At 40.4% G+C, this 14534-nt stretch overlaps 2 protein-coding genes across 2 annotated transcripts; both read left to right on the top strand.

The window, feature by feature from the left end:
* Positions 1-1950: 1950 nt before the first annotated feature.
* On the top strand, positions 1951-2454 carry LOC124241001 (interferon alpha-2-like). The gene has a single exon (XM_046664433.1). It carries the CDS (start codon positions 1951-1953, stop codon positions 2452-2454), a length of 504 nt encoding a protein of 167 aa, XP_046520389.1.
* An 8081-nt stretch (positions 2455-10535) lies between these two features.
* LOC124241000 (interferon alpha-2-like) lies at positions 10536-11090 on the top strand. Its single transcript, XM_046664431.1, has one exon. The coding sequence runs from the start codon at positions 10536-10538 to the stop codon at positions 11088-11090; it is 555 nt and encodes a 184-aa protein (XP_046520387.1).
* The last annotated feature ends 3444 nt before the right edge of the window (positions 11091-14534 follow it).

Genomic DNA, 14534 nt, shown 5'->3' with positions numbered 1-14534 from the left:
GTCTGCAGGGCTGTGAAGGAGCAGAGCCCAAGTCTCCACCCTCGGGTCGGCGCCTGGCGCTTGAAGGAGAGAAGCAGCCGGCGCGCCTGAGGCTCTCCGCAGAGAACCAGCCCGAGGAGGGTCCTCTGAGCCCACATGGCTGCTCTGCGACCAGTAGAAATGAGCCAAATAGTCCCCTTCCTCAGCCTCAGCTCCTTTCAGACCACCTCTAGCGATATTTCTTAAGGGACCGGTTAAAAAAAAAGTTGCAAAGTCCAGGAAACTGGTTAAAAGAAATATGGGGGAGAGAGTGACAAGAATGGGACATTGCTAGGTTTCCAGCCAGGGAAGCTCACAACACTAATTCACAAGCTGTTTCCTGGGTTAGCACTCAGCTAAAGTGAGGGAGTACTTGCCGCAAGCGCGGAAGTTAAGAAGGCACCAAATCTAAGTAATCAAGATAAATAATATTTTAACACAAGATTAAAAAGGAAAACTAATGCCAAAACACCCATGATGAACAAAATATCAAAATTTTAAATACAGACAAGAAAGGACCCTGCACTGGCAAGGCTGGGAGAGTCTTACAAAGGAAGGGGGGGCTCCATGCAAAGGAAATTCGATTCAGTCTATAAAATTCATACCAAAGAAAATTGAAGATCTGACCTGTTCAATGTCCTCCACGGCCTGTACACAGCACTAACTTCCTTTGAACAACACAGTGAAGGCGGAGTCCTGTGAAAGTCGTTTGAGCAACGTGAAGTTAAATAAAAATTATTTAAGATTCTCACGGAATCAGGAGAAAGTGTCAAACATGGCAATTCTCAATTTAAAAAAAGTAAAGAAGCAATCTTGAAAATATTATTCAGTTTACTTCCATTAAAGCGAGGAAAGCAAAATTATATTAAATTGTTTTGGTAAAATAAAATATAGTTTAAATAAATAGGTGAAGTTGAATAAAATGCTATTTTAACAGTTTTAATGTTAACAATATTTAAAAATATTTTTATATTTATAATTATAAAATATTTTTAATTATATTATAATATAATTATACATTATATTTTAATTAATAATAATTAATATATAATATATAACAATAATATATAATATAATATATTATTAATATTAATAATAAAAATAATTAATAATTATAAAATATAAAAATTTAATTAAATGCTGTCAATTTCAATGTTGAAAATATTTCTAAATTTCACGTTTGATATTTATGGTTAATATTAAAATATTTTAATATCAAAAGCTGCTTAATAAAAAGCAGTTTCAATATTCCAGGTTTTCAGTTTCTCAGTACTGTCCTCCTCCACCTTCCCGCTGTCACGCTGGAAAGTCACCAGGAAAGTCCCCGAGCACGTGGGGGGCACCTTCCCCGCCTCGGACCCAGGGGCGCCGCGCCCGACTCACCCCCGCGGGTCCCCAACACCGTCCGCTCGCGGCCCAGGTCCCCGCCGTCCCCTTTCTCCGCATTTGTCGCCGCATCTCGCCCACAAACGCTCCCGAATCTGTAAAAACCACTCAACACACTCGGATTCCGGCCTCAGACCCTCAAGAAACGGCTTCTTTGTAAAAATGGCCTCGCCGAAGTTTCTGTGCGAAAGGAAAGCGCAAAACTCAGGGGCAAGTGCAGAAAATGCCGGGTTCTGTGCTCTCTCCCTGAGAAACGCGTCCCCGGCGAGGCCGCGGCCAAGCTCTCCGCGCAGCAGTAGGGCCGCGGAGAGGAAGGTGTCTCGTGCACTATTAAAGAGGCACGAAGTTGGCTCCCAAGGCTGCGACGCACACCCCCTCCAGCGGCCCGAACGACTGAACCCGACCAAGTCCGCGCCTCTGAGCGCCCTCTAGCGGCCGCCCAGGGAATCCCGCTTTCCGGGGAGCCCGCGAAGGAAACTGCGCTAGTTGTTCAGCGGTGCCCTGCGCGCCCCCTGGCGGCCGTGCAGTGAATCACCGGAATTCTCTATGGCCCAGATCCATTTGCTAGTGGCAGGAGTGATGCTCTGCTCCATCCTTGCCTGCTCTCTTGGCAGGGACTCGCTTTGGATCCATAGCCTAAAAAACAGGGAGATCTTCATGCTGTTGAGACAGCTGGAAAAAATCCACTCTAAGTCATGCCTGAACGACGGAACCTACTTCAAATTTCCTTGGGAAAGCGAGACTATCACCCAAATCCGGAAGACGCAGGGCACCTGTTTCCACTATGTGATGCTCCAGCAGATCATCAACCTCTTCAACACAGACGACAGCCGTGCTGCTTGGAACAACGCCCTCCTGGATCAACTACTCTCTAGGCTTGATCACAGCCTGGAGCAGCTGGAAGAAGAAAACCTGGCTTGTCCCTATTTGGGAACTGTTGCCTGGAATTACTTCCAAAAAATCAATCACTATCTGAAGGAAAAGGAATTCAGTCCCTGTGCCTGGGAGGTTGTCAGAGGGGAAATGGAAGTGTGCCTCTCCCTCATGTAACAATACTCAGAGAAAAGTCGGCAAATAAAGAAGAAAGTTATACTTATCTGCTCTCTAATCATTTACATTGTTTGCTAAGCCCACCCCCCAAATAATCTTAACTCATGTTTCTGCACCCTCTGAGAAATATCTGAAACCGAACTCACGGAATTATTTAAAAAATATATTGTACATCATGATTTACAAAAATAAGTTTGGAGAGGAGTGCATGATCTACTTTTTTAAATAAATAATTTTATGACAATTTTTTAAAATCTGTTTAAGCTTTTTGGGGGTATTTGCTGTTTCTAAAATGTAAAGTCCAATTTTTTATGGAAATTTCCTACAGGATAGTATGTTGTTAATGACATCTGTCAGGTAAATGCTGGCAGGTGTAACAGACAAACAAAAACTATCTGTAATTTGATCATAATAGAAATTTATCTTTCCTTCTTATAAGAGCACAATGCAGGCATTCCTGATCAGAGGAATCTTCTGGTTGGCTCTTCTCCAAAAGTGATTCAGGAACATGGATACCCTCTATTTCATGACTTTGCCATATTCAACATGTGACTCCACGTCTGGGGTACTTGAGTCTATTCCACTCAGTTGTAAAGAGAAAAAGTAAGGTGGATCACATGGGATGTTTTCAAGGGCTAGGACCAAACAGGGCAATATCACTTCTGCTCACGCTAGTTGGCCTGAAGTTATTCTCATGGGTTAAGTGCAAAGAAGTTAGGAAATAGACTCCAATCGGGTGACTAATGGAAGAGGAGACAAGTTCAGTGAAGAAGACCACTCTTCACTATTTTTACACGATTTCTATTAATGCTTTTTGTAGGAGTAAAAAATAACCAATGTGTTTGCTGCACACACTTCATAAAAAAAAAAAGAAAAAAAGGAAAAGCTGCCCCAAAGTCTGAGACCACAATTTAAACCCAGGAAGATGACATGGATGTCACTCATTAGAGTTCATGGCAACAGTGACTCTTTCTTTGAAGGAAGCATTCAAGTTGACTCCCAAAGGCATAGGCTAAAGTTGGGAAATGGCCGTGAGTGTGGAGATAAGGTCTGGGAACACTTAGTAAATTTCAGATTGTTTCCTTATTCCCTGAGGGAGACAAGGAAGGTATGATCATGTAGCTCCTAGCAGGTACTTGAGGATCGTTGAAATAAAAGTAGAGAATGAGTCTTCCATTCATTATCAGTTTCTGGTTCTCATCCTGATATTCTAAATACTGAAAATACAAACTTGAAGTAAGTATCCCTGTCACCAAACTTTTAAAAAAAAATACTTCACACAATGCTCAATTATAACTTCTCTTGTAGAACCATGAGGAATTTAAGGAATATCTGAAGAAGAGGGCTGGCCTCATGACCTGGTGGTTAAGTTTGGCATGCTCCGCTTCAGCAGCCCAGGTTCGCTTCCTAGGAGTGGACCTACACCATTGGGCAGCATGCATGGTGTGTTGGCGACCCACAAACACAATGGAGGAAGATTGGCACAGTTTTTAGCTCAAGGCAAATCTTCCTCAGCAAAAAAAGAAAGAAAGAAAAAAAAGAAAACTTAAGATGTATTGTCCTGGCGCAGCCTGGTGGTGCAGTGGTTAAGTTTGCATGTTCCACTTTGGTGGCCCGGGGTTCGCCAGTTTGGATCCCAGGCGCAGACCTATGTACCACTTCTCAAGTCATGCTGTGGCAGGTGTCCCACATATAAAGTAGAGGAAGAGGGGTACAGATGTAGGCTCAGGGCCAGTCTTCTTCAGCAAAAAGAGGAGGATTGGCAGTGGATGTTAGCTCAGGACTAATCTTCTTCAAAAAAAACAAAAAAAAGATGTCCTCTCAAATCATAGCTATTTTGTATGTCGTGGTGTTATTCTTTTTCCTATTATTACCATGATTATTCTGTTCATGTACATTGATTGAGCTCCTGAGGTGGTAAGGACTGGGCAAAATGGATAGGAAACAAGGTTGGGTAAGATGATTTCTCTGCCCACAGGTATCTCATAGACTTGTGGGGAAGTATTTAAGGAGATAATAGGGCCAGCCATTAAAAGCTACAGCCCTGGAAGCTAGAAGAGGGAATATATCCATGTTAGTGTATAAAGAAGAGTGAGGAGATTAGCAGGCAAACACAGCAGACCAAAATTCATAATCCAAACTCTGGGTTTTTGACCTGAAGTAGTGCTCCAATTATTACATACCACAGTTTGGTACTCAAACTTAAATGGAGGCCGCTATCCCATGGAAATGGATGAAGATAACAGGAAACAAATGATCACTTGTCACTTCTTGTGAGGAGTTCCCAAAGAATCACAGGATAAGGGCAGGTAATTGCCATTACACTCAAGATCCACCTACAAAAATGAATTTAAGCTACTTTGAATCAGTATATCACTTTTGGCAGTATAAACATCTTGACAATATCAACTCTAATCCAGGAACACGGGATGTCATTCCATTTTTTTCTCTCTTTAATTTCTTTCAGCAGTGTTTGCTAGTTTTCAGTATGCAAGTCTTTTGCCTCCTTGCTTAAGTGTATTCCTAAGTATTGTTTCCTTTTGATGATATCGTAAATGGGATTATTGTCTTAATTTCCTTTTTGGATTGTTCATTGTAAGTGTACAGAAATACAACTGATTTTTGTGCGTTTATTTTGTCTCCTGAAAGGTTGCTGAATTATTTATTAGTTCTAAAACTCTCTGTGCTTGTATGTGTGTAGAATCTTTAGTGTTTTCTACATATAAGATTATGTCATCTGAGAACAGAGAGAAATTTACTTCTTTTCCAATTTGGATGCCTTTTTTTTCTTGCCTAATTGCTCTGGCTAAGAGTTCAAGTACCATGTTGAATAGAAGTATGAGGGTGGCATCCTTGCTTTGTTCCCTTTCTTAGTGGAAAAGATTTCAGTTTGTCACCATTGAGTACAATGTTAGCTGTGGGTTTTTCATACATGGTCTTTATTATGTTGAGGCAATTTCCTTCTATTCCTAGTTTGCTGACTGTTTTTATTATAAAAAAGTGTTGGAACTTGCCAAATGCTGTTTCTGCATCTATTGAGATGAAGGCATGTTTTTTTCCTTTCATTTTTGTCAATGGGGTGTATTACATTGATTGATTTTTGTATGTTGAAACATCTTTGCCTTCCAGGAATAAATATAACTAGGTCATGGTGTAAAGTTCTATTAATCTGCTGCTGAATTTGGTTTGCTAGTAGTTTTTCATGGATTTTTGCATCAATTTTTTTCTTGTAGTATTTTTTTCCGGTTTTAATATCAGGGTAATGCTCACCTCATAAAATGAATTTGGAAGTGTTCTCTCTCCTTCAATTTTTTGGAAGAGTTTGAGATGGATTGGTGTTAATTTGTTAAATGTTTGGTAGAATTCTCCAGTGAAGCCATCTACTACTGGGCTTTCTTTGTTGGGAGGTTTTGATTACTGATTCAATCTCCTTGCTCATTATGGATCTGTTCAGATATTTTATTTCTTCATGATTCAGTCTTGGTAGGTTGTATGTTTCAATTTGTCGGTGTATGACAGTTCATAGTACTCTTTTATGCCCCTTCGTGTTTCTGTGATATTAGTCGTAATGTCTCCTCTTTCATTTTTGATGTTTCTTATTTGGGTCTTCTTTTTTTTAGTTAGCATCATTAAGGGTTTGTTAGTTTTATTGATCTTTTCAAAACACCGACTCTTAGTTTCATTGATTTTTTTCTATTATTTTTCCATTCTCTATTTCCTTTATTTCTGCTCTAGTATTTATTATTTCCTTCCATCTACTAACTATGAGTTTAGTTTGCTTTTCTTTTTCTAGTTCCTTAAGGTATAAAGTTAGGTTGTTCATTTCAAATGTTTCTTTTTTGTTGTTGTTGAGGAAGATTCACTCTGAGCTAACATCTCTTGCCAATTTTCTTTCTTTGCTTGAAGAAGATTCATCCTGATGTAACATTTATGCCAGTCTTCCTCTATTTTGTGTGCAGGTTGCCACCACAGTATGGCCTCCAACCAGTGGTATTGATCCGTGTCTGGGAACCAAAACTAGGATGCTGAAGCAGAGCACAACAAACTTAACCACTAGGCCACAGGGCTGGCCCCCTATTTCTTCTTTTTTTAATGTAAGCCTTTACAGCTGTAAATTTCCCTCTTAACACTACTTTCACTCTATCTTATACGTTGTAGTATTTTCTGTTTTCATTTTCACTTGTCATGATATTTTCTAATTTCCCTTGTGTTCCTTCTTGTACTTTTTATCACATTTTGACATAAATTTATTTTCTTTTTGCTCCCATGCATTGGGATGCAAAATCAGACCACTGTTACTTTCTAGGTAAAGTGAAATGAGAAATAAAGATATCCAGTGTTGTAAACACTATATAGAAACATTTTATAGTCCATTTGTTTTATCGTATTCACATCCCTCTATTGACATTAACATGAAGATGAAAATAAAAGGAATCCAGGGGCAGCAAATCAAATTTGCACAGTAAAATGCTACATAAAAATGGAATATGCAGGGACCTGCCCAGTGGCACAGCAGTTAAGTTCACATGCTCTGCTTTGGCAGCCTGGGGTTTGCCACTTTGGATCTTGGACGCAGCCCTACCCACCACTTATCAAGCCATGCTGTGGCAGGTGTCTCACATATAAAGTAGAGGAAGATGGGCATGGATATTAGCTCAGGGCTAATCTTCCTCAAAAAAAAGGGAATATGCAAAAATTCATAAAATCTCAAATGAACAAAGAAAACATGCTCATTTTCCAGTGTTTGATAGACTAACAATAATAGTTTAAGTGAAGTTGCCTTTTAAGTGAAGTATTCTCAGCTTGTGATTAGAATGAATCCAAAACTGATAAAAATGTGTTGACTAGATAAATTACCAAAACTTATTAAATTTTGCAAAATACATTCTTTGGAAAGAAACCTCATCTATTATGGAAATTTCTATGTTCATTTCAGAAGTTAGAGCATTTAATGGTTCAATGATATAAAGAGTTTAATTGAATCACGAAAAATAATGAATAATTTATTTGGCTATTTTAAAAAAATTGATCCATTCTATAATCTCTACCCTCACATAGACAGGCTGACTTTCTACTACTGTCATCTAAAGATTATCAGATGATTTGAAGCCTAGGTTTCTGAATGATGGAAAAATTGTGTGACAAGTATTTACAGTTCACACATATTCTGGGGAATTTGTCCATTCTTGACAAGGGCAGGAAGGCAGGAGGATTAATCACTTGGGGGACACAGGCTATTACCCCCCTCAAAAGTAATGTGGTAAATTGTTTGGTTGCTGTGAGCTGTGTGTATCAGGGAGAGTTTGAGGTTAAATATGTGGCTTTATGTATGACACCAGGCTGGTTATTTTCTATTATGACAAAGTAGAGGGCATATTTGAGGTGAGGCCCAACTCGTGAGTTTAATGTAGTGCTAGGCAAAGGCTGAAAATTGTGCTGCCCTGGCAGTTTGAATCCTGAGAACCATATGCACCTTGGAGAAACTAGAATCTAGTGGTTTTAGCAATAAACTCAGTAAGCGTTATTGACATTCAATAAGAGTAGAGTTGAATTATCAGCCATGTCCATTACAATCCTAGCCAATGTGGCCATGACGAAGCAAAGCAGCTTGGTCATCCATGAACACCTTCCAGTAGGAAGAGAAAATCTAAGAAACTGCTTTAGTAAAAATTATTTATTGAGTGATTACACTTGGCCAGGTACCTGGGTTAACACAGTGAATTACATAGAGTCTAGTTATTAATGAGCTGATTTGCCTAAGATGGTCTCATATCTACTTTCTTAGTCCGTTCAGGCTGCTATAACAAAATACTTAAGACTGGGTGGCTTAAAAATAACAGACATTGATCGCTCACAGTTCTGAAGGCTGGAAGTCCAAGATCATGCCTCCAACATGGTCAGGTGAGGGTCCACTTCTGGGTCACAGACTTCTTATTGTGTCCTCACAAGTGGCAAGGAGCCAGAGACCTCTCTGAAGGCTTTTTTTTTTTTTGGTGAGAAAGATTGACCCTGAGCTAACATCCATGCCAAGCCAATCTTCCTCTACTTTGTGTGTGGGTTGCCACCACAGCATGGCTGAAGAATGGTGTAGGTCCATGCCTGGGATCTGAACTCATGAACTTGGGCTGCCAAAGAGAAGTGTGGTGAACTTAACCTCTGGGCCATGGGGTCAGACCCTAGAGCCGTTCTTTTAAGGGCAGTTGTTCCAATCATGTGACCTGGGACCTCATGACCTAAACATCTCCCAAAAGCTCTACCTCCTAATACCATCACATCAGGCATTAGGATTTCAAGATATGAACCTTGGCGGGGACACAAACATTTAGACTATAGCATCTACCATTTAAAGACAAGAAATCTCGAGGGCTTAAGCAACCTAACTTCCTATACAAAATAAAAGGAGCAAAGCAGAGTTCAGGATCAGAGCTGAAAGTTAATTCTTCACATGATGATAATCAATATTTATGCAGTTTAGATTTAAGGACAAAGATGTTTCCGTTTTGTTTGAAAAGAATAGACTTGGATTAGAACCTCTGAAAGTCCTTTGGAAAATTTGAAATTTAATGCAAAAATACAAAGAAAGATTCAAATTGATGATGTTTCTAAATTGCCCCTTCTCACTGGGGATGATATTGCTACCAAGGGTGAAAAAATTAGTTCTTAGGGGTGTGAACAAATGTTAGATATTACAATGGTTTGTGGCATGCCAAAGCTTAACTCTGTCCAACAAAATCTTATTCCTTAGTTCATTTTTATCATTGAGTTTTCTTGTATATTATATAAGAGGCATAGACATTGAGTTCATGGAAGATACATAAAATGTATACAAGATCAGCCCTATAAAACCTATGGTGAATAGATGGTTCACTGGAGGACTCTCCCTTCATCATTTGCTTGATCTTAAACCATGCTATGAGAGGCAGGCTTCACTCACTTATGAGCTGCCATTGGCTGTCCTGTGGATGTTGCTTATGTTTGAACCTCAGTGCTTCCAAGTGTGAGGTGGGCTTTGAGAATTAAATGCAAATAGTTTATATTTAATGATTTAACTCTACTAAAGTTATTCAGGGGGACCAGCCCCGTGGCTGAGCGGTTAAGTTCATGCACTCTGCTTCAGCGGCCCAGGGTTTCACCGGTTCGTATCCTGGGCGTGGACATGGCACCGCTCATCAGGCCATGCTGAAGTGGCATCCCACATGCCGCAACTAAAAGGACTCACAACTAAAAATACACAACTATGTACCAGGGGGCTTTGGGAGAAAAAGGAAAAATAAAAATCTTAAAAAAAAAAGTTATTCAACACATCAATAATTATGTCAACAGATGAACAGAAAAAATGTTGACAATACATGGATGAATATCCAGTAGCCACTGAGCTTAAAAATTATTTTCTGATATGAAGCAAAATTAAAACTTGAGTACCTACAAATAGATGTTAAGAAAGTAACTTATTTTTTCAATGATTTTCAGCAGTTTTGATGGAGTTTTAAGCATATCTATACATTGGTATTATTAGAAAGTATTTATGTAAATTTTTATTTGAATATGTAATTGGATAGATGACTATTTATATCAGAAATATATTACATTAAAAGTTACTCTAAAAACTTAATTACAAGGCTAAATTAAATGTCAACAGCTTTTAAATTTAACTTTTAGCTTAAATGTTTTAGTCATTCTTAATCATGCATTGAATAAAAAGAGTGAAGTTTACACTTTCTTTTTATATGGATAAAGTAGAGATACATAGAGAGTACATAAACAGACATGCAGTATATCTGTGTTATCAAAATTTCATGGGGGTTCAATTAGGAAAAAATATCTAAAAAAGCGCTAGGGACGGGGAAGGGGAAGCAATAATGAAAAATAAATGGTTGAGAAATGATGCTTTAACCCATTTGGAGAGGGCAAAACGAAAAGCAGAAACAGAAATAGAAAGTAAGAGAGAACAGTCAGAAAATGGAAACTCATATGTGCCCTATTTAAGACACATGCACAGAGGAAGGTCTTCAGAAAACCCAGAGACCAAGGCTCACAGGTTACCCACCCCAGCCAGGCCAGCAGCATCTGCAAGATCCCCAATGGCTCTACCCTTTTCCTTACTGATGGCCCTGGTGGTGCTCAGCTGCCACTCCATCTGCTCTCTGGGATGTGACCTGCCTCACACCCATAGCCTGGGCAACACAAGGGTCTTGATGCTCCTGGGACAAATGAGGAGAATCTCCCCCTTCTCCTGCCTGAAGGACAGAAATGACTTTGGATTCCCCCAGGAGGTGTTTGACGGCAACCAGTTCCGGACAGCTCAAGCCATCTCTGTGGTCCATGAGATGATCCAGCAGATCTTCCACCTCTTCAGCACAGAGGGCTCGTCTGCTGCCTGGGATGAGAGCCTCCTAGACAAACTCTACACTGGACTTTATCAGCAGCTGACTGAGCTGGAAGCCTGTCTGAGCCAGGAGGTGGGGGTGGAAGAGACGCCCCTGATGAACGAGGACTCCCTGCTGGCTGTGAGGAGATACTTCCAAAGAATCGCTCTCTATCTGCAAGAGAAGAAATACAGCCCTTGTGCCTGGGAGATCGTCAGAGCAGAAATCATGAGATCCTTCTCTTCATCCACAAACTTGCAGCAGAGTTAAGGAGGAAGAAATGACACCTGGTTCAACATGGAAATGCTTTTCATTGACTGATAATATCACACTTCCACTTGCTCTGCCATGTCATGGACTCTCACTTCTGCTGTAATCGTGATCTGAACTCAATCAAATTTGTCAAATGTTTTCAAACGTATTAATGAATATTGTGCTTAACCCTCCGGACACTAGTCTGATACAGATGACCAAGCTGATCTATTTATTTATCTATTTAAATATTTATTTATTTATTTATAAGATTTAAATTATTTTTGTACATATAATATGATGTGAAACTTTACATGTGATTTAATATAGCACAATGTATTCTTTATAGTTAGTCAATTTATTATTTTCTTTGTTCATTAAATTTTTACCATGGAAAATATCTTGTATTTGTTAATTCTTTAGAAAAGAAACACCACATCTGAGTGTGCAATCTGACAGAGAATGGATGGCACAATTCATTTACCCATCAATGTTATATTCAAGTCAGAAGTAAAAATGGACTTCCTCCAAGCCAGGTTGAATGTTGTCCTCATGATGTAGAAGTGAACCTAACAAATATGGTTCCTGTGTTCTTGCATGTTTGGTTTTTGTAGGGAAAGTAACCTAAAAGCACTAATCAGTTCATTTGTAATTAAACATTAATTATTTTAAAATTAATAATAATTAAGATTAGAAATTATTATCAGTTAGGTTTAATGCTATAATGAGAAGGGAAAAAATGGAATTCTCTTGATGGGAGTTGGATCGAGTCATGTCAGAATGTAAGAACAAAAGTAGTAGATATTCTCCGTATTTGCATGGTTGCCATCTAAGTGCAAATGTCCACTGGATAGTTGAGTTTGCAATTTATTTACAAGCAATTCCATGAACTGCAAAGCTTAGGAAGGGAAATGATCAGATGGGGAGACAGTATAGAATGAGAAAATGACTTAAAATTGATTCCTAGGACCTTCAACCATAAAAGAGAGGGAAAAGCCATAAATGAAACAGGTAGAATGGCCCTATGCTAACAAGAGGAGAGAGAACAGTGAGAAGACCATGTTTAAGGACTTAAATGCTTAGAAGTCTCAATGTGTTCATGAAAATCATCGATGGAAACTGCCCATGACAATGGGAAAAGAGATGGCATTGCTGACCTCAGGGAGAACTGGTTTGGCGTAGTCAATCACCAGAAACCACATTGGAGTAGGAGGAAGGGTGAATAAGAGAAGTTAATGACAACACACTCCTCCCATGAACACAGAAGGTTACAACTATTCTTGGATAAATTACCCTGGAGAAAGACCTGAAAAGTGGATAAAAAGAACCCCCACAACAAAAGACAGTCCTGACTGAGGCAGAAGAGGCAGAAATCCTTCTGGAGAGAAAAAAAAGTGACCTTAGTGAGCCTTGGTGCTTCACAGCCAGCCGGGTGGGAGCCACCCTAAGCTATTCAGCCTTCTCTGGAGGAGCGGGGACCTGAGTCATGGCCTGTTACTTCTATAAGCATCCTTCAGACTCAGCACAACTGAGATGAGTCTCATAATATCTGCCTTCACTGGCTATTAACTGAAATGCAGAACACCCCCAGAAAAGCAATTGGACACAAGCTGAAAAAAGCTGACTCTTAAAGGGCCTACACACAAATTCACCCACCTCAGAGAGCAACCTAAAATCACCAGAAAGAAAGGCACACAGTCCTTTGGTGGTACACAGTCACCTGGTAGGTACTGGGTGCATCTTGGTGAAATGTGAGACCTCTCCAGAGATTAAGACATTGGTGGCAAGCATTGTTGTGACCTAGTACAGGTGCGCTGACATGAACCTGGCAGACCATTGGAGTTCTTCCCCTGGCTTGTTAGCCCAGGAGTCTGCCACACCCACTAGAGCACATATTTAATCCAGTTCAGCCAGGACAGGCAGCCCACCCTAGGGACTGGCCCCATCCAACAGCAAGCTCTCTGGATACTTGTTGGCCTGAATAACTGGGTTCCTTGGTCCTCTACAAGCAGGTGACTGCATCTGCCTCTGTGCAGCAGGGCCTGTGTGAGAAGCAAGTGAACTGTGGGGGGCACTGGTGGAGACTGTGGGGGCCTCTGCAGTGGGGTGACTGGGTATGCTCCAGGGGGTTGAGAAGTGTGCACAGACAAGGACTGTGTTGACAGTGTGTATAGACCTGTGGGGGGTGGGGCTTATCAGTGGCAGAAACCCTGTGCTCCACAAATAGCCTCAAAGGGGTTCAGCCCCGCCTCCCAAAGCCTGAAACAATAGGGTAATCTTGTGCCTGAGGCCATCCCCGCTCAGCTGCAATCCTAAGAGAGCTGACAACAGGTTCAGCCCTGATGCCTACAGCAATTGTAAGCCCCTGATTCTAGCAACCAGACACACTGGGTACCTACTCACTTAATAGAAAAAGTGCAACAAGAATGTGCTATTAGACCTTGCAGACAATGGTGCTGGGGCTCCTCAAACCCAATTTACAAACAGCCAGCCAGGGAGGGAAAACCTAGACTCCCTGGGTACCTGAAGCAAGAGCAACCCTGCCCCAGCAGAAGGACACAAGTAGCCAACACAGGGGTCTCTCCTGGAACATTTGGACTGGTGACAAGAGGGAAGCACACTGCTGGGTCTCAAAAGGAGTCTCTTACATAAGGCCACTTCTCCAAGATCAGGAGACATAGCTGACTCACCTAATACATAGATGTAAGCACAGAGAAAGAGGCATAATGACGAGGCAAAGGAATACATTCCAAACAAGGGAACAGGACAAAACCCCCCAAAAAGAACTAAATGAAGCAGAAATAAGCAATCTACCTGACAAAGAGTTCAAACAAAAACTCATAAGGATGCTCACAGATATTGGGAGAAGACTGGATGAACACAGTGAGCTCATCAACAAAGAACTGGAAAATATAAAAAAGAACCAATCAGAAGTGAAGAATACTAGAAGTTAAAAATTCCCTAGAGGGACTCAATAGCAGAGTAGATGATATAGAAGAACAGATCAGCGAGCTGGATGAAAGACTAGAGGAAATCACCCAAGCTGAACTGATAAAAGAAAAAGGAATTAGACAGAATGAGAACAGTCTAAGGGAACTCTGGGACAATATCAAGCGCACTAACATGCATATTATAGGTTTCCCAGAAGGAGAAGAGAGAGACAAAGGGGCAGAGAACCTATCTGAAGAAATAATAGCTGAAAACTTTCCTAACCTAAGCAAGGAAACAGACATCCAAGTGCAGGAAGCACAGAGAACACCAAACAAGATAAACCCAAAGAGGATCACACCAAGACATATTATAATTAAAACATCCAAGATTAAAGAGAAAGAGAAAATCCTAAAAGCTGTAAGAGAAAGGCAACAAGTGACATACAAAGGAAAGCCCATAAGGCTATCAGCGGACTTCTCAGCCAAAACCCTACAGGCTAGAAGAGAGTGGCATGACGTATTTAAAGTGCTG

The sequence above is a fragment of the Equus quagga genome, chromosome 6 (genome assembly GCF_021613505.1).
Source record: "Equus quagga isolate Etosha38 chromosome 6, UCLA_HA_Equagga_1.0, whole genome shotgun sequence".
NCBI classification, from domain to species: Eukaryota; Metazoa; Chordata; class Mammalia; order Perissodactyla; family Equidae; genus Equus; species Equus quagga.
The sequence above is the reverse complement of the archived record's forward strand: the minus strand, read 5'-3'. Positions and strand labels throughout refer to the sequence as shown.

Coding starts and splice junctions, on each gene's coding strand:
- LOC124241001 (XM_046664433.1), top strand. CDS start 1,951: ATGGCCCAGATCCATTTGCTAGTGGCAGGAGTGATGCTCTGCTCCATC.
- LOC124241000 (XM_046664431.1), top strand. CDS start 10,536: ATGGCTCTACCCTTTTCCTTACTGATGGCCCTGGTGGTGCTCAGCTGC.